The 20,073-nt window shown below is 44.7% G+C and overlaps 1 protein-coding gene across 2 annotated transcripts in view; it reads left to right on the plus strand.

Annotated features, from left to right (window-relative positions):
* The window catches only part of RPN2 (ribophorin II), a 49,881-nt gene extending 31,540 nt beyond the window's left edge, over positions 1-18,341 (plus strand). Inside the window, exons 10-18 of one of the 2 annotated variants that reach the window (XM_052650504.1) lie at positions 2,812-2,903; positions 4,622-4,736; positions 7,106-7,300; positions 8,573-8,659; positions 10,176-10,271; positions 11,602-11,677; positions 13,574-13,703; positions 15,198-15,245; positions 18,022-18,341. In XM_052650504.1, the coding sequence (XP_052506464.1) occupies positions 2,812-2,903; positions 4,622-4,736; positions 7,106-7,300; positions 8,573-8,659; positions 10,176-10,271; positions 11,602-11,677; positions 13,574-13,703; positions 15,198-15,245; positions 18,022-18,034 (852 nt within the window). In that variant the 3' untranslated portion in view covers positions 18,035-18,341. The remainder of the gene's footprint in view (positions 1-2,811; positions 2,904-4,621; positions 4,737-7,105; positions 7,301-8,572; positions 8,660-10,175; positions 10,272-11,601; positions 11,678-13,573; positions 13,704-15,197; positions 15,246-18,021) is intronic. The other variant, XM_052650505.1, reaches the window with a different exon arrangement.
* Positions 18,342-20,073: the final 1,732 nt, after the last annotated feature.

Consider the following 20,073-nt stretch of genomic DNA (forward strand, 5'->3'; position numbering starts at 1 on the left):
TTTAGGGGCAGAAGGACTTGTTTTAAATTGTTCCCTATTTAAGAGCAGCCCTATGGTTTCTGTGCAACACAGGAAGCTGTAACTTGGGGGGCCTTTTAAAATTAGGGCTGAGAGCAAACCCAAAAGGACTGGAGTTCCCTGCAGTTTGCCCTTTCATTATTCCCTGTCTGTGTTGTGAATGCTTTTAAGTCTTCCGAACGAGCACACAGTTGAATCTTGATTAGCAGGCCTTAGTGACCATGTTATTATTGAAAGCTTATAGTCAGGATTCTGAGTAAAAACCCACAAGTTGATGGCTTCCTTATCACTATAATTAGGATACATTGAGGAACCTTATACAAATCTTTAACCATCTGTTTGTATTTATCCATCTGTTGAAAGGGAGAGTGATTGTTTTTTAAAATTATATTTATTGGGTGGTACTTTTTAATACAAAACTGTTTACAAAGAAGAAAGTATTTGTCACACAGTGTCATTGCTCAGGTAAGCCCTATTTAAAAAAAAAATAGTGGAATATGCATGTAGTTTAAAAATTCAAAGTGTAAGAAAGTATGTAATGAAATATGAAAGCCTTTTCTCATCCCTTCGATCCAGTCGCTCTTCTTTAGTAACAGATAACTGTATTTACTCTGAAAAAGAAGAATGCCCATATCATTGAATGTATGCACATTCTTTCTTATTTACACAAAAGCAATCATTCTATAAACAGTTATATTCTTTGCTTTTGTTACAAAGTAGAGGTTCCCAGCTTACCCCTTGGGGTCTGTTCAGCTTCATGGCCTCCCACTACTCCCCACCCCCATGCTTCGCTGCCATAATTCACCCAGTGGCCAGAACTCAGTGACAGGTGATGTTAAATATAATTCTGCCAATCGGTGACTGTGTATTCAAAAGTAGGAGATATATCTCCTATCTGTCCATAAATACCTACCGTGTTCTTTTTAATTGCTCCAGAGTAATTCAAAGTGTATGTGAATATCCCATTCTTTATTTAACTAGTCTCCTGTTTCTGGACATTTAGGTGGGATGATGATTTTAAAAGCGCATTTACAGATTAAATGAGTCTGTAAGAGAGTGAGAAGTGAAGAGGGAATTATCTAGTTGATGAAGATTGCAAAGTAACTACCTATGAAAAACAGATTATAGCATGGAGTGGTTGCTCAGGTCCTGCCTGTCCCTAAACTGGAGGCCTGCTTAAGCCCTCCTGCTACCCGTTTCCCTCCCCATCCAAGGCTGCCGACTTGGGTCACTGATCCTGCTGTGCTTCTGTAGCGCTTTGTCCCTCCCTCCGCCAAAGCAGCAGCCTGCTCTGTTGCCATTTAGCTCTGCCTGTATGCTTCCCTCTAGGACAGGAAGTGCATCTCGCTGTCTCTGTCCATCCCTGCACCTGGGTGCTCCAGATGCTCTTGGGGGTTGTGGGGAAGTGATCTCAGTGGGGTGTATTGCTAACCAAAGCTCGTTGACTACTTCGCCTGAGCCTTCCACTCCAGGTTTTCTCCCAATGGAAGTCCTGTCAGTGCCTCTCTGGATTGAGCTTTGTAATAGCAAAGTTGGCTCTGGTTCCGAGCCCTATATGAGTTGTGAAGCTGTTTGCTCAGCAGAGCACCCAAGGGCCAAAGTAGAGGATTCTAGCTCTCTTCTTGGTGGTTTATTCAACTTGAAGACCAGCGGTTCCCCTCCCCCTACCATAATTCACCCTGTTGCCTAGATTCAGTGACAAACTACGATGCTAAATATAGTTCTGCCAATAGGTGGCTTTGCATTCAAAAGTAGGAGATAATAATATCCTTATGGCCTTTGGTAATAAATCTTTTATTAGGGCCTTCTTTTTTTCTTTCTGAGCAAAACAGAACACCCCCCATTCAATCTGATAATTGAGGTTATTGTCACAAAATAGTTATTATGGAGGCAGGAGAGAGGCTGTTAAAAAGAATTACTTGATAGCTATCTTTATCCCTTTTTAATTTTTCTTCTTTCCCCTTGATTTGAGGCTGTCACACCTTCATAGAGTGTTTGAGAAAAATGCTGAAGCTTTGCTTCAGTTATTTGCCCAGAGTTCTCTGTCTGTTCCTTCATCCTGACTTAGGCTATAAACCAGTGGATTTGGCAAGGATTACCTTGAGCATTACTTTCAAGTTTTTCAAATATTTGAAAGTCTCATAGATATGTTTACAGATTAGAAGTGCTTTGGGATTGCATAATTTGCACATTCTAACTTTGATTTTAAATAAAAAAGTTCCCCTGAGTAGACTTTTAGTGTGTTTTCTCTTTTGGAAATTTATATTTATTTGAATCTAATTTTTTAAAAAATTTCTTGTTTAATAGCATTGGCTAGCTCTTCTTTGTGAAAATGTTTATAAGGAGTGTATAGAATTTAAACACTGAAAGAGTCAAGAGGAATTGGTTATGCTTGTAATAAATTCCAAATCTCAGTGGCTTAGAATTGAGTATTTGTTAATTTAAATTATTTGAAGGTTACTACTTAAGGACTTTTTACCCCCTTATTTTTTTTAAAGTACCTGTGAAGAGATCTACTTTGTTTCTTTTCATTTCTTTTTTAATATATACCATTCATCCAAAGCCAAAGAACAGAAGATGGGATAAGAATCAAGGAGTTACTTTTAGACCTTTGGATTGAAGAGATGGAAATACTACCTAGCTGGGTCAGTTTTACTAAAATTATTAGAGATTCTTGTCCTAGGATTTTTTTCGTGCCTTGACCTACCGGTAAGAGAAAATGTTGGATATGTATGTTGATTACTGGCATATTCACCAGTTGACTTGGTGATTTTCTTCCATGTTTCACCTTAGCTCAGAGTCAAGATTTCCACTGAAGTTGGCATCACTAATGTTGATCTCTCCACTGTGGATAAGGATCAGAGCATCGCCCCCAAAACAACGCGGTAGGTGGGATGCCTCCTGGGCCCAGGGAGAACCCAGGCTTGAGCTGGGAGGACCATGCCAAGGCCTTGAGGCCCTCCAGCCGTCTTTTCCGTGTCAGCAGTGACCCAGCTTGTACTCCAAATTAAAGAGGCTGTTATTCTTCTGGGACTGCACCAGGGGTGCTGCTTGGCATCCAGACAAACTTGGGGTTTGTCTACATGGCAATCAGTCCCTGAACAAACTATTGTATTGTGTGTATATTGTATACATTATACAAACTATTAACAGTCCACAATTTGGGAAGGAGCTCGCCTCAGAATGTAAGTCTGCATTAGACTTATTCCCAACCACACTGTTTAGTTCAGATGATAATTAAAAAAAAAAAAACTTTATTGATGGAGGAAGCAGTGTATTAATTTATTTTCCGGTGTTATCTGTTTTTCCGCACAATCTTGAACTTGCTTTTAGGGTCCTCATGGCCACACTCTGTGGCCCACAGTGGGTCTGAAATCAGTTGTATGTCTCATAGGTCCTTAGAGATGAGATGGCAGGTACCCAGTACTAGGGCTGGGATTCCTTTCCTCCAGTCCATGGAGATCACTGATCAGTCACAGGATTGGTGATTGTGTAACTCACCATCTTTTTTAGCACACACTTCTAGGTCACCATTAGTAATTGATCAGAGTTGGTCCGGAACATTGTACGAAGCCCACTTCTTAGTTCTCTTCCAGATCCTTGGTAGAAGGCCCATCTAGACCTCTGGGTAGAGTTCATACCCCAAGGTTACTCAACTGGGCTAGCTGTAGATACCACAAAAAGGAGGGGGACCCTCAAGGTCATTTTGAAAATGGGATGTTAGCCAGAGACTAGAAGCCAGGCATTCACTCCTTTTAAGTCATGTGAAAGGGCTAGGCTTTCTGTCTCTGGCTTGGATATTTTTATAGTGACATTAGAAATGAGAACACTGTTGAGAACCCACTGAAATGATGTCTGTAAGAGTGCTTTCCAGAGTTTAATGCTCTATATAGATGAAGAGTTGGGATTACTCAGAAGTAAATAAGCAGGAAATATGGCCAGTTGTGAGCTCTATAACCATTTGGATTGTTTTTTTATCCTCCGGCCATCCTAACCTAAAATCCCAGGGGATAGCTGAGAAAAAAGTTTTCTCATCATTCCTGCCTTTGGAGCAAATGACTTTTTAAAGCTCAATTTCAGGCAGAAAAATAAATTGAAACAGTGTGAAAGGAAAAAAAAAGATGCAGCATTAAAGAAAGAAAAAGCTGTCAATAGCCCTCATTCTTCTGCATATCCCACCTCCTAGTCTCCCAACCATGCTCACATACGCTGCTAATGTCCATCCTGTTAATTTTTTTTTTTTTTTAATCTTTGTAGTTCTGCTAGCCCAGCTTTCCAGTTCACCCGGGAGCCTCCAGCAGGGCGTGTGAGCTGGTGCCTGGCTTGGTTGAATCCTTAGACCCTTGAAGTGAAAGCCTGGAGACTCACACATAGCATTTTCCCCAGACCCTGATAGAAGTTGATTCTGTGCTTTTCTCCATCTTAGCTTTATCAGTCCTGTTTGCCCTCAGGCTGTAGACAGTTCTCCACAGAAGTGTTACAACTGAGGGAGAGAGTCGGGAGAGAGAGGATTAGGCAGTGAAGCGACGTTGGTCTCCTTCCCTCTGTTCTCAGAGATCTGCAGACCCTCTCTGAAGACTTACCATGTAAATGTCTCTTTCAGGGTGACCTACCCAACCAAAGCCAAGGGCACGTTCATCGCGGACAGCCACCAGAACTTTGCCTTATTCTTCCAGCTGGTAGATGTGAACACTGGCGCTGAACTCACCCCTCACCAGGTCAGGAAAAAGCCCAGGCAGTTCTCTTAGCCTGAAACCTTGCTGTATACGATAGTTGTGTGGACATGGTCTTTAACGCTGAGTCAAGAAAATTCTGAATCCCTGCTTTCAGGTCTTCACTCTGAACCCTCACAGTCTATCAGGTTCTCCCCTGTGACACTCTGCCCCTTTCATACTGGGTGTAACCCTGAACCTTCTTTTAGAGAAATTAGCTGGGATAGGAAAGATATATTTAAGGCAGATTAGCATTTAATTGAAGCTTTTTTCTTTCTGACTGTAATAAAAACATATATTGAAATAATTTTGAAAAAGGAAAACTTAGGCAGTGTACCCAAAGTATGTTTCGCTCTGGCTAAAGCAGATTTTCTATTTTGTAAGAATCTGAAAACTAGCACTTTTTTTTTTTTTTGGAGTGCCCCTAGTTGGAAGTTCAGAGTCTTAACCACTAGACCAACAGGGAAGTCCAAAAACAGCACTTTTTAACTTGTGCCTACTAAATATGATGAAAGCAATAGGCTTCATTTTTGTCTTCCATATGTAAAATAATGATTATTACTGAAAAGATTCTCAAACCATATCTTTTTCCCGGAGAATCTGATATGGCTTTTGTCCTCTCAGACTCCCTCCTTTCCTGCCTCTGTCTTCCCACTTGATTGAGAATAATTGTTCTGTGTACTGCCTCATCCACGGTTGTATTGTAAAGGGAAATCCCAGAAATACTTTGAGTGTGGAAAAATCGGAAAGAACCGGGACCCTAGTGGCCTTGGCTTAGGTACTTTGCAGTAGTCCTTGAGTTGGAGCTAGCAGACTTAAATCCATGCAGAGAGGCAGCGTCAAAACAGACCGTGGAGGTGAGTGGATTACTTGGAAACCTTTTTGCTTTCTGTTTCTCGTTGCTGCAGCTGCTGCACTTGTGCCCAGGCCCAGAGTGGTTGCCCCTGGCACCACCATCCCTGCCCTTCTCGGCTTCTCTCCCCTCCACCCCCAGTCTCCAGAGAGCTGAGTCAGCCCCACTTAGCCATGACTATTGATTCAGCTCCATAGCATCTCCCAGGTCCTTCTCAAAATGACACTTGCCAATGAAAGCCCAAGAGAAGAAGGAATATGAAGAGAAGTCATTATTATACAAGACAAAACTGGTGGGATTAGGATTAGTGCAGGAAGAGCTAGTGAGGGAAGTAAAACTTTAACTGAAGACTTGTCTCATCCAAGATCCTAGAAAGCCTGGCTTACAGACCTCCTAGGTAGAGATGGCATTTTGCGGGTGAACCTGGCTGCTTGCCTGTACTTGGCTGTGACAGGAGGAAGATCATGCATCCAGGCTCCTAAATCCCATTCTTGGCCACAGTTGCAGGAGCCAGGAGGCTTCACAACTCTGGGTCTCTCCCTAAATACTCTGATGGTTGTTATCTGTTGCCCAGGTGTAGAGTAATGAATGAGATTTAGATTTTTTTCCTGTGGATCCAGCACTGCCTCTGTGACCACGGCAACTCATTTAATCCTCTGTGCCTTATGATCTGTAAAATGGAACCAATCTACCAGCTTTGTTGAATTCTTTATTTGGAAACTTCTGAAAGCAAAGCTGAATGTATTAAGTTTTGCTGCATCTTATGTGCTGAAACCTTAGTTTCTTATGCCATTGGGGGGATAACGTGGTTAGACTTGTATCATCATATTGATAAATGTTTGTTGACTACTTAGTTTATAGCAGGTCCTATGCTAAATGCATTGCGTATTTTATTGTGAGTCTTCATACAGATACAACACGTGCAGAAGTTAAATCTGTCTTAAAGATGAGGAAATCAAGGCTCAAGGAGGTTAAATAACTTGCTCAGCTTTTAAGTAGTGAAATCAGATCTGACTCTCTTCAGGCCTGGGTTCTCTCTGACACTGGGCTGCCCTGCACAATGAGAACTCTGCCTTGCTATCCATCCCCATGCCTCCTCTCCTAAATCTTTAGCTGGAGGCATTAGGAAATTGAAAATGGGCTTCTTACAGTTTCATCTCATTTCCCTTCTTTTCACCCTCTAGTGAAGAAGTTAATTGGGCAGCAAAAGGCTGGCAGGAAGAGGAAATTACAGCCTCAGCAAAGGGCTTAAATCATTCACAAACTGGGCATTCAGCCTACGAGTCGTTGAGATTTGGCTGGACCCCTAAGTTAAATTTCTTGTACTCGCAAAAAGTACTCTCTGACCTCGGAGCTGTAAGCAGGGTGGGATGGCCATTCCTCCTGCTTTCTCAGACAGGCCTGGCTGACCCCAGAACTCCCACTGGGGCAGAAGAGCTGGCAGCCTTGCTGCCTCAGGGATCTGGGCCCGGAGGGAGTTTTGAAATCATCAGATGAAAAATTGCATTGTTATTCCATCCAGACATTTGTCCGACTCCACAACCAGAAGACTGGCCAGGAAGTGGTGTTTGTTGCAGAGCCGGACAGCAAGAATGTGTACAAGTTTGAACTGGACACCTCCGAGAGAAAGCTCGAATTTGACTCCGCATCTGGCACCTACACTCTCTACTTGATCATTGGAGATGCAACTTTGAAGAACCCAATCCTGTGGAATGTGGTATGTGCCTGCTTGTATCCTCACCCAGACAAGAGTAGCTATGCCACAGTCACAAAGATGGCCCCTCTCCAGGGTGTGGGCTTTGTACCCAGGCCTCTCCCATGCCACCCAGAGGGCCGTAAATAAGTACACATCACGCTGGTCCCATTGGTAGTCTTAGGGGCATGCACATGGCCTGGCTGGCATATCATAGGGGTTTCATAAATAGTGATTGAGTGAATGAGTGAAGTATATAGATTTGCCCTGATGGGTTCTAGCAGATTTCTTTAAAAGTGGTACTTGAAAAAGGTTTTCATATTACAGGCAAAACACTGCAGGAGATACACAGATATAAGAGATAAAGGCTCTAGCTTTTGAGGTACAGTGTGCCCTTGCAGGGTAGGCTGGAGAGGGGCCTGAGATTTGGAATCCAGTTCCAATTCATTATGGTGTGGACTAATGAATTGCAGGGTACTCTAATAACCATCTAGGATAACCAGGATAAACTAATACCCTTCATCTGCATGGTGTGTTCATAGTTTGCATAGTGCATTTCACTTAGATAACTCACTTTGGGCTGGTGGGATGAGAGGAGGCTTCTTAAAAGACATGACATTTGAGCCAAGGGTTGGAGAGTTGCAGGGGTTTTCCAGGATTGTATCCGAGGGGCTGTCGGATGATCACTGGGGGACAGCCTCCAGGAAAGTTTGAGGTGCTTTCAGTGAGATATGAGTGGGTCCGCTTTGCCGGAGCACCTGAATCTGGTCGCGGGCAGGAGGCGGTGAGGTGGGGAAGGTAGCAGAGGCCAGATTCCAGGCCTTGAATGTGGCTCCCTGTGCAAGACAAAGGGGCAGCTGCATTTTCTTATGCTGTACTCAAAGCTCCTTTTCTTCTCGGATTTTGGGCTGCTTTTTGTATGAGAGCAGTTTTTCATTTCTCTTTCTTTTTTTTCTTTGTCTGAGACTAAATTATACTTCCCCAGGAGCAGTTTCTGATTGCTACTGTAACAGCCTGAGTACCAACTGGGATTTTTGTATTAAGCAGCTCTGTGGGGCTCACCAGACCAGTAGAAAATTGGAACTCTTGCTCTAAAAAGAATTTTCAACAAATACTTGTTTTGTTCTTGAAATTTTTACTGCCTCAATTTGTTGGCTAATGACTCAGAAGTGATTGGACTGCTTGGAGCTCCTTTCAGTCACAGTCCTGGACGGGAGTTGGGGGATACTGTCCTGCTGATGAGTTTCACCCCTTTCTCTGCCCCTGGGCCTTTCATTGCTGCTTTTATTGTTTTAGGCTGATGTGGTCATCAGGTTCCCTGAAGATGATGTTCCGTCAACTGTCCTGTCCAAGAACATTTTCACCCCCAAACAGGAAATTCAGGTACATCCCAAAGGGCTTCTTCGCTAAACACAGAGGAGAAATGGACACATGAGAGAGGGCTGCAGAGCCCCAGGCGCTGGCTGTGGTGCCCTTTTTAACCTGTTTATATGATACGTTGTAGCTTGGTCTTTGCCACCCTGTGGATCAGGCAGGGCAACTATCAGCCCCATCCTGGAGCTTAAAAAAACAGGCTCAGATTGCCTGCCAGCCAGTTCCCAGAAAGCAGATAACTAGAAACAAAATCAGAACCTGAGTCTGTTTTTCCTAAACATGCACGAGGTTCAGTCCTCAGATCACTGCTTGATGCCACAGCACAGATGGGTCTGGCTTTGCTCCTCTGTGTTCCTGCATAGACCAGGGCCAGTGGAGCCCACAGGTGGGCAACTCAACTGGAGCATAGGGCTTTCACCCCCTAGGCCAGCCCTTCCTCTCTCCCGGGATTCACCTTCCTTGCACACAAATATTAGAAATCCCTGCCCAGCCCAGTCCATGGGACTGTTGGGAGGCTCAAAATAGTTCCCAGGTAAGGAAAGAATAGCTTTGAAAAGTTTCTAAAGCAGTGTACAAAAGGAACACAATAATTGTTAAACAGTTGGAGCCCTGGTTAAGGAAACTGAGTGGATCCACTCAGTGGACTGTTTAGGAGTCCTCAGAAATGATTATACTGCAGTAACAGGGAAACTCACATCTGAAATAATGTTGAAGTGTTCCAAGCAGACTACTGACTCTTACTCCACTGTTAGAAAAAGGCCAAGGGCCCAAAAGGTAGAGAAGTAAGATTCTTCCTAAAATTCTTCCTGATGTTGCTATAGCATCATTTAAGAATGTAGAATGCAGTGAAACACTGGAAGGTATAACCATGATGACAAAGGGCGCCGACTGATTTTGTAGGGGAGGGTAGGCAGTAGCAGCTGCCACAGGCTATGTTAGAAGTCCCTTCGTGGCAGTGACAGCAAAGAGGAGCTGAGGTTAAAAATTTGGGAATAGGAATCTCACATGGAGCTGCCTTGTCATGGAGCTGGGTTGACTGGACATTGGCAAGCAAGAAAATTTCAAAATTTAGAATTGTTAATACAGCAGTTAGCTAACTTAAGTCAGAAAAATATGATGACACCACCCTGGGAACCCAGAAACATTGTGAAATCCAGTGTCCTGCCTGGGATGTGTCACCCCAGTCATCCAGATGCTTGGGTACCATTTTTGTTACCAGGTGGATGCCACTTGACAGGTTGCATCCTCTAGCCTCTAAATGCAATGAGTTTTGGAGGGGAAAAGAGACTTGGGCAGTTGTGAGCTGGTACTGGTGTAATGTCCCTGGAAGGAGACCAGTGGGAGCAGAAGCCAGTGTTGGGAAGAGGGAAAAGGCTAACTGGGTGCTCATGGCCAGGAAGTCTCAGCCTCTGGGAGGCATTTCCTCCTCTCAACTGCCATTGGGGTTTTGGCTCCTAGTATACATGGCAGTCCTCGCTGGGAAGAACACATGGTAGAATATTCCTGGTGTGTCTTCTTTTGGCAGCACCTGTTCCGCGAGCCTGAGAAGAGGCCCCCCACAGTGGTGTCCAATACGTTCACCGCCCTGATCCTCTCGCCCCTGCTCCTGCTCTTTGCTCTGGTGAGTTGCAGCAATTAGCATGGGCAGCGTGTGTCTGACGCCAGACTCCACAGATGTAGCCGTTCCAGAGGAGACTGTGTGCTCTGGCCTCAGCACAGCTCCGAAGGGGTCCAGCAGCTGTGACCCGAACCGACGGTCCAAAATGTTTAGAATAAATAAAATTACCTACTATAGGGACCTGCCAAAAAAAACTGATCCCTTAACAAGGGGCATGATGTGTAGCCATTATAAATGGTCAAAATATGGACACGGATGCTCCGTACAAATGTTCAGATGAAGCCAAGTGTGAAAAAAGCAAGACCTGGTTCTGATAACTGTAGAAAAACTGAGTACAGTGGCCGTGCATTTCAACAGCCTTTGGAGCTCGAAACTATAAATGACCTAAAGTCCTCATAAAAGCAAGTGTTAAAAAATTATGGTACATCCACACAATGGAATAATATGCAGCTCGTTAAAACAATGGATAAATTTATGTACTTGTCAACTGATATGACAAGGTTGTTAAAAATGTCCTATTGAGTGAAGAAGGCAAGTGGTAGGACAGGGTGTTTAGTATCATCTTCTATGTTTAAAAACCTTAAAAAGACATTAACTATTGGTATTGGTCACCTCTAAGGAGAAGGCCTTTTAGGGAGTATAGAGAAAGGACATTTTTACCATTTTAACATGCTATTTGAATTTTTTTTTAACCGTCTCTTTTTCCCCTTGTCTCTTTAAAATCTATAAACATAGATGCAGTTCAGAGAATTTTGAGAACCATATAGAAAACTCATTAGATCTTACTTTTGGAAAATTGTCGATGTTCCTAATCCTCTGATTTTAATAAAAGAATTATTGCTCGGTCAAAATCTGAAAGGCATGCCACAAGCTTTCAGAAACCAATCCTAGGCACCTGTGATTTTGAGTAATCAGAATTTCAAAAGGCAAAGAACCCATAGTGAGCGCACCTCCTCCCAGCTGCCAGTGGGTTTATCTTACCAAAACTTAGAGACACTAGCAGGGGTGCTAGTTATTTCATCATCAATACAGTTTTGGACCTTTCAGTTTCATGGCTTCACCTGTTTTAAAATAGAAAAATTTGCTGTCATTAAAAATGATTTTCAAGCACTTTTGCGAACAGGTGTTGGAATGCCTTTCTAAAGAAAAAAAGGGAACGGTTTTTCCTTAGGACTCACAATAGGTGGTTGTCACTTGGAGAAATTCCCTGTCCTTCAAGTATGTATGAATTTTGAAGCCCTTAGGGCTGTTTTTCGGATTAGCATGGCACAGTGTGGGTTGCCTCCGTTTCAAATTCTAATGTCTTCTTAATTTGTTTCTCCCCATCTTTCAGTGGATCCGGATTGGTGCCAATGTCTCCAACTTCACTTTTGCTCCCAGCACGATTGTCTTTCACCTGGGACATGCTGGTAAGCGCCCCAGGCTGCTAATTCCATTTAACCTCCTTTGACATTTCGCCTGCCCACGCAAAAACCCTGTTAAGTAGACCCACAACCTGTTAACTATAATGACTTAATAGCATAACATTTCCCTCTTCCTCCTGGCCTTTTACAACAGTTAATATGATGATAAACCTGTTTGGTCCATCAGCTTAGAACAGCTGTCATTATATCGGGTTTCATTGTATGAGGCTGCCATTGGCAGACCATTTTACCCTCAGTTAATAGCTCTGTTCATTTCCAGAGATTACTCACTTATCGCATCTTTACGTTGAGCCATCTTCCTGGATGGAGAGCATTAATGCAGTTTCCAAAGATTATCTTCCCCCACCATATTGATCTTCACATTTGCTGGTGGCTGTGTCCGGACAGTAATAGAAAACGGTCCCTTCCACAATCAAACACGCTGTCCTGCTTTGTCCTCTAGAGAACTTAGGACCTAAACGTTACAAGACAGTAAATTCACAAATTAGTTAAGTGTTTCAGAAACTTTCCGACACTATTGGATTGGTGGCCCCTGCATTTCACCAGGACCTCAATATTCTCTTCTGATTCCTTTGACTTCTGTAGGAGCCGTCTATGTTTCTGTAGTGTTCAGATTCCTTAGGGATCCACAGATGAACCCCTTGAAACTAGGCAAATGTGTATCTCTGTTTTCCTGGGGAAAGAGAGAGTCTGTCTCTTCGATCAAAATTCTGACAGTGGCCCGTGACCTCAGAAGTGGCTAAGAACCTCTGCTGTAGTTCATCCATCATCCTTCTGGGCAAAATTGACAGGATGACCTTTCTCTCCAGCCCAGTAACTGAATTTGAGTGATAGCCCTCCCGGGTCAGGGAGAACAAAACCTGAATATAAATTTGTTTAGAGCCATGACTTTTTGTGCCAGAGTGTTTTTTGTGCACATTCCCTCATTTGACTCATCACAACCCTGATGGGGGTGACCAGGGCAGGAGTTATGATCCTGGTTTGACGGGTGAGAGAGTTTCGGCTCAGACAAATTAAGTGGCTGTGAAGGGCAGAGGCTGGGTCAGAACCCAGGTTTCTCAGTGCCCAGACCTGAGCTGATTTTTTTGGGTAGTATTTTCCTTTTTTTTAATACAGACCATTTTTAAAGTCTTTATTGAATGTGTTGCAACACTGCTTGCATTGTTTATGTATTGGTCTTTCGGCCATGAGCCATGTGGGATCCTAGCTGCCTCATCAGGAATCAAACCTGCTCCACCTGCATTGGGAGGTGATGTCCTAACCACTGGACCAAGTCCCTGGGCCTGAGCCCTTTGGACTAAACCCTCCTGCTGCCCTCCTTGCTTCCTTCCTAGTCTCAGTGGCAAATTAGCCTTAATTTTTTTTTCTATTTCTCACTTTTATTAAAAAGGAAAAGGATTTATTTCTTTAATTCTGCAGGCTTTCATTCAGAATTTGAAAAATCTGCTGAATTGTTAGGCCAATAGCTGAGTTATTTGGCCAATTATTAGGTTGGCCAAAAAGTTCATTGGCGGTTTTCTAGACGATGGTACCAAAAAAATCCGAATGAACTTTTTGGCCAACCCAATATAACCTGACAGCAATTTAAAAAACAAATACAAAACTGTCATTTAAGAACAGAGATGCAAAAACGTGGAACCAGATCACTGAGATCTGGTTCTTACCAGATCTGGTTCTTACCTCCGAATTTCTTGGTAACCAAGACTGAGAAACAAGTATATTGAGTTACAGGTTTTCTGGCATCAGAGGAAAGGAATAAAACCAGCTGGTCTATAAATACAAACCTTTTTGGGCTCCACAATTACTGGCTTCTAGTTGTCTTCTGCCCTGGGCAATGTCACTATTTGATTCAACTGGTTCTCATGACGCCTGTCCTTGTAGCTATGCTGGGGCTCATGTATGTCTACTGGACGCAACTCAACATGTTCCAGACCCTGAAGTACCTGGCCATCTTGGGCAGTGTGACGTTTCTGGCTGGCAATCGGATGCTGGCGCAGCAGGCAATCAAGAGGTAAGGCTGGGGGCAAGTCAGGGGCCCAGAGTGGTTTAGAAATATTTTTGTCAGCTCTGTCCACCCAGCTCTTAGAGTGGTGAAAAGATTCATATCCTGAGAGGCCATTGTGACACCTCAGTCCAGCCTGAAACAGAAGCCTTTTAAATCAGTTGTGATGATAAGTTTTCGATATATTAAAACCACAACAGTTTATGCCCTGACACATTAGAATGAGAGAAGAAAATAATTGCTTCGTGAATATTAAAGTGGATCAGGACAGGTGGCAGAAGATTGTGGTTAAAGTGCTAGCAGTGTAATTGTTTTCTCCTCTGCCGCCACAGAGAATCCTTCTCCACGCCTCTCCCATGCCCCAGAGAGGGACTTCTCTGTAACCCCAACAGCCTCCCAGAGCTTTTCCCCCTAAGCATGAGGTCCATTCTCTTCCCCCACAAGAAACAGCATCGGGCAGAGGCCCCTGGCAGGGAGCACCGCTCAGGGGCCCACATCATGTCCCCGAGAACCAGACAGCTTCGGTTCACACAAAGAGTCAGGGCCTGACGTGATGGCAGCTGCCTGGCAGCTTGACTTTCGAACCTGGATTAGAAGTAAATTTAAATGTCACATTGGTGTTTCTCATTGATTTGACTTTATTAGAACTTGGGTGATTTAAACCACGTAAAGGTCAATAAGAAAAGGTCAGAATTGCTTTCACCTTTGGAAGTTAACATTTTCAGACGTGCCCTGCGTTCTCTCCAGGACTCTTGCTAGAAGAGTGTAACTTAGTACCCTCGATGTACCCTCAGTGCAGCTGCTGGTTAAGTTGGGCAGATCAACAGAGCAGCTTTCTCAGAGCCATATGGGTGGGAGAGCCACATGTCTCCTTCCTGCCCGGGTATCCATTGTGAGTGTTCTGAGGGCCTCCCCAGGAATACCGGCCCAGGGTGCTCCCTGCCTCTCCCGGGGTTGCCCACATTCCGCTGGGGCTTCCCAGAGCACCAGCAGTGGCAGCTGGCTCATTTCTCAGCCCCTCCAGCAGCCTTAACTTGGCAGTTCTGTGCTGCATCTGAGAGAGAACCAGGGACTCAGCTGTTTTCTCTCAGCAGAGCCCTGTTCTCTCAGAGTAGCCCGTCTAGGCCCCGGGGAGCCAAAAGGCTGTCCTCTGCTGAGCTCTCTCTTTTCTGGGAGTTGCTCACACAAGATGAACAAGATTGAGGGGAGATGGGAGTGGAAACCATTTGATTTAGATCCCACTCAGCAGGAGTTCCTAATACAGATAAAATCAAGTACATTATCTGGGGAGGAAGACCATGGTTCTCACGCCCCCTCCATCCTATATAGAAAGTTGCAGCTGTCTGCTGCTGTCTTCACGAGTTCTAGAATCAGGCTCTGCCCCTGGGGAAAGCGGTGACATTAACAGAAACTCTCTTGGTTGGTTGTTTGCCATTTCTTTCCTCAGCTTATTTCTCTTCTTACTGTCCTTTCTTGACTCTCAAACCCTCTTTCCTTTGGCAGGATCGCTGCAGAGCAGAGCAGTAGATTGGCAAAATATAGGACACTACGGTAAAGATGAGGGGCACTCAACCCAGGAGCAGGGCCCCTTGTCCATCTTGCCCATGGCCATGCATGTCAGTTACTTCCCTGTTTTCAGCGCACTTCTTCCTCCCCATCCCTCCCTACCCCAGGGCTGAATTCTGAGGCCGTTTCCCCACCTCCTGGACCAGGGCAAAGCCAAAGCCCCCTGAGTTAGCCTAGCTGGTGGTAACTTGGCAGCAGAGCAGCCTGGACCTGGCTTTGACTGTAAGGCTTCCTCCTCACTTGTGTCCCACAGGTGCTTCATAGACACAGCCCCTCTGTGTTCATAGGAGAGCAGAGTTGAGGAAAAGACTGATTTAACTTTAGGGCTTCTTAAAGGGGACCCCTCCCACCCCCTACTCAGGACATCTAAATTCGTTACATGATAGTCCCATGGAAAATCCTGGCACACCTGGTCACGCTCTAGGCCTTTTTGTAGTAGTATCCTCTGGTTGGGCCAAACAGTGGGGTTTGGTAAGACACTAAATTATGAAGACTGATGGCCACAGATCAAAGCCAGCATCCAAACTCACATTCCTAGAGCTCAGGATATGGTTCGGGGTGCTCCTTGCGTGACCAAAATGCCCAGTGAAGTACCACCTGTACTCCATCTTGTCAAGTCCCCAGATGAGGATGGAGTGGAGGCAAGGTGAAAGGAGGGAAGAAGAATGTCTGATGCTTCACTGATCAGCTCCTGTAGTCCAGGGATTGGCAGGAGTTTTCTAGAAAGAGCCCAGTAGTAGTTTAGGCTTTGTAGGCCATGCGGTCTCTGTTACAACTGCTGAACTCTGCCACCATAGCGTGAGGACAGCCCGGTCCACGTAAGCAAACCAGCGTGGCCATGTTCCAATGAGACATTATTTACAGAAACGGGGGTGGGCTTTATTTGGCCCCTGGGGCACAATGTGTTGACCCCTGAACTAGAACAAAGAGAGGGGAGGTATTTGAGTTCTCAGGTCATGTTCCCCTTTGTCCTTTGCCATGGAGATGGCTTTCCCTGCCAAAGCAATGGAGCCATCTGATTTTCACTCCTGTGGAAACAGGAGAAATTCACAAGAGCATACAATGTAGAGCCTTTGCACTGATGTGTGAACAGAAGCTGAACCATCTCATTCTCAACATAGAAAGCAACCACGTTTTGATTTTTTTTCAGTATTCATATACAGTAAAATTCACCCCATTTTTAGTGTATAATTCTGTGAATCTTGAAAAACGAAGACAATCTTGTAGTAAACACTATCTCAAACAAGGTACAAACTTATTTCCACCCTCTAGCGAGCTTTCATCCATGTCCCTTTGTGGTCTGTCCCTCCCTGCCCCTCCTGCCCCATTCCTCAGCGTTACCCATTTGGTTTTGTCCTGAATTACAGTTGCTCTGTTTGAGATTTGCTTTTGGAACTAGTCCTGCATATTGAGCTCTTTAATTCTTTCAGACTAACTGGATTAGGTTTGTTTTTCTTGATTTTTAGATAGTCAACCCCCCACCCTACTACCCCCAAACTGTACTGCCTGAGAAAGAGGAAGGTCGCTTGATCATTTGGACATCTGGGACTTCCTGATGTCGGGCCCTTGTCTTTTATTGGAGAGTCCCTGGTAGCCAAGCGTTTTTGATCTGAGGACAGGTATCGATTTGATCAGGCATAACAGAGGACTATCTTCTTAGCCACAGTGGAGGCTTGTGGGTCACCACCCTTTCACCTGTTCTTATTTCATAATTATACTGTCCTCTCTGCATAAATATTTCAGAGCACACACTTACCTTTGGCTGAACCATGTGGCTTGTAGGATCTTAGTTCCCTGACCAGGGATTGAACCCAGGCCCCCTGTGGTGAAAGTGAGGAGTCCTATCCACTGTACCGCCAGGGATTCCTGGGACACACACATGTTGATGTACCTGGGAACCTTGGAGCGTTGGCACAGAATTAGGGGCACTCAGGATGAGTTCCACGCCTGTGCGTGTGTGCCCCTTGGGGCTGTTGGTTATTGGGTTTGGAGCATGCCATTCTGCAAGACCTCCTTGTCCTCGCATCAGCCCTCACCACTGGGGACAGCTGCTTGTGAGGAGAGCGTGTGTGTGAGCCCCTCTCCTCTGCTCACCAGAACCGTCCCGATCACCTCCTGGGTGCTGTCACCCTCTGATCGCACAGTATCTGTCCAGATTATCATTTTCCTTCTTGTGTTGCCCTGTCACTTCTTGAAGTCTGGGGGAGGCTAAAGAGATTTAATGAGATTTAGATTTAATTTTTCTTGTGAAGCTTAGACAGCCAGTCTGATCATTGACAAGAACGTGACCACATGGCAGGAATATGGTGCAGATTTCTATACCAAAAGGTCGGGATATCGTCTCCAAGCTACATGAGGGCCATGTGTTTGGTGGACCCTGAGTCTGGGAAGTTGAAGATGAGCATTCTTTTAACCCTTCATCTAGTTGAAGTGTACACTGTCCATTTGGCCTTACACTGTGAGAGGTGTGCCTGGAATTAATTACCTCATCTTGTGTTTTCACTTATCACGCTTACTTAGGTATCATCAGGTGTGTTTCATTGTTTAAGTTGTCATCAGCTTTAGTTTGAGCTGTCTTTTCATTTTTCATGAAATGAGATGGGAAGTAAATAAATAGGACTAAGAGAGGAATGATTATCCCCTTACAAATGGGACCTCATAGTGGGAGAGGACCTTGGTTTCTCTGTTGTCACCAAGTTAGGAGCTGCAACAGTGAGTTGGAACCGTCGATAATTTTGTGTTTGTCTCCATTTTCTTTCAGAACAGCACATTAGTTCCAGAAAAAGGAAGGAAGTTCTGAAAGCTGAAGTGAATATTGATAAAAGGAGTTAAGGACAATTCACAGTTTGAAAAGAGGAATGAAAAACCCCTTTATTTAAAAAGAAGAAAGTCAAAATTGTGGTTATACTTTTGCTTGTTTTTCTGTATCCCCAGCACAGAGCAGGTACCCAGATACTCTGTTTCTTTGGCATGGTGCCCTAGCAAGATGCTGTGAATATTCCAACTTACCCACTTGTTGCATTGACAAGTTGAAATCTGTAATTAACCTGTTAACGGAATAAAGAGAGTAACAGGAACAAAGACCTGAGAGGGTTTTTTGGTACTTTGGGTCTGGTGGGGTTTCCAGGACACATGACTTGAGGCCTTAGTTGGAAAGTATGCTTGACATGATGGCAGGGTGATTCTCCAGGACCTTTGACATTGGTCCTGTTTTCCTAACAGAACTGAGAATTGCCTGGAAAAGCCAGCATCCTTTCTTCATGTCCAGCACTGGGTACCAGCTATGCCCTGCTGATATCTGAAGGCCCCTCTGCTTTTGCCTTCTGGAAAGTTTGGTCTTGGCATGCAGTGGGGAAGGGAAGGGAATATCTTAAGGATGAGCCCATGAGCCATCTTAGGTGCTGAGACAGACACATGCATCTTGGAAATACCCCTTTGGAGTTGTGCCCAGGACCACCATTGCACAGAGGTCATATGGTGTCACCTAGGAAAGTAATACTGAATTGTGTATTCCAAGTGTGCAAACTTCAGTGTTGGGCAAGCCTACTTCACCACAGGGTGAAGGACTTTGGGCAAGTGGCTTAATGTCACTAAGTTTCCTTTTGTTTCCTTCTGTAAAAGATAATGACAGTACCTTCTGGGATGACTGAAGGAGTTTCATGCATCTGAAATCTTGGCCTAGTACTTGGCATCTATCCAAACTGGACTCATTGCCTTTACTTCCATTAACTGAAAATAATAGACTTCCCTAGTGGTCCAGTGGTTGGGACTCTGCACTCGCAGTACAGGGGGCCCGGGTTCGATCCCTGGTTGGGGAACTAAGAGCCCGCGTTACCACAGCTAAGCCCGAGCACTGCAATTTCTGAGCCCGTGCATTGCAGCTGGAGAAGTCTGCGAGCTGCAGCGAAGACTCGGCACAGCCTGAATAAATAGCATAATAAACGGTGACTTTTGAAATACAGGTAATCCTCAGAGTATTTACTGACTTTGGCGTCGGGGGAGAAATGATTTTAATCAGATTGCTTTCCAGCTTAGCTGGACTTCACTACAGTGAAGGAATGGGAATTTTGATTGGGGAGAGAGGAAAGGCGATTCGGAAACTCTGGGCTTGTTCTGAATGGGATTCTGCAGGGGAGACGCCCATATGGGCAATTACAGGACTGCCTCTAAGATGGAAAAGTGACTGCACCTTTCCCAGAGGTTGCAAACCGGTGACCCATGTTTCATTTGATCCATAATTTTTTTTTAATTGAGTCAGTTGCTAACATTCACAAATTGAGAAAATTCATATAAAAATCCAGGTCTAGCATTTAGGATTCTCTGGAAAAAGAAAATCAGAGCTGGCAACATTGGGCCTGATTTCTGAATGGCAACAATCAGCTGAAGCTGAATAGCTCTTGCCTTTGAGTGGGGCCCACACTCTCCAGCCAGCCATAGTCCCACCCCACCCCAACCTGGCCCCAAATGGTGTCAGTTCCACCTACCCTGGTCTTGTTCCTCCCACCAACTTCATGGGATTGGCACCTGCCTGGCTGCTGTAGACATATGACTTGGAGACCCACTCTGATGGGAAAAGGTGATGTTGGTTTCCCACGCTGTTGTTCCGTCATTCAATTGTGTCCAACTCTGCGACCCCATGGAGTGCAGCACGCAAGGCTTCCATGTCCTTCACTATCTCCTGGAGTTTGCTCAGACTCATGTCCCTTGAATCAGTGATGCCATCCAACCATCTGTTGTCCCCTTCTCTTGCCCTCTTATCTTTCCCAGCATCGGGGTCTTTTCAAATGAGTCAGTTCTTCGCATCAGGTGGCCA

This window comes from Budorcas taxicolor, chromosome 13 (genome assembly GCF_023091745.1).
Source record: "Budorcas taxicolor isolate Tak-1 chromosome 13, Takin1.1, whole genome shotgun sequence".
NCBI lineage: Eukaryota > Metazoa > Chordata > Mammalia > Artiodactyla > Bovidae > Budorcas > Budorcas taxicolor.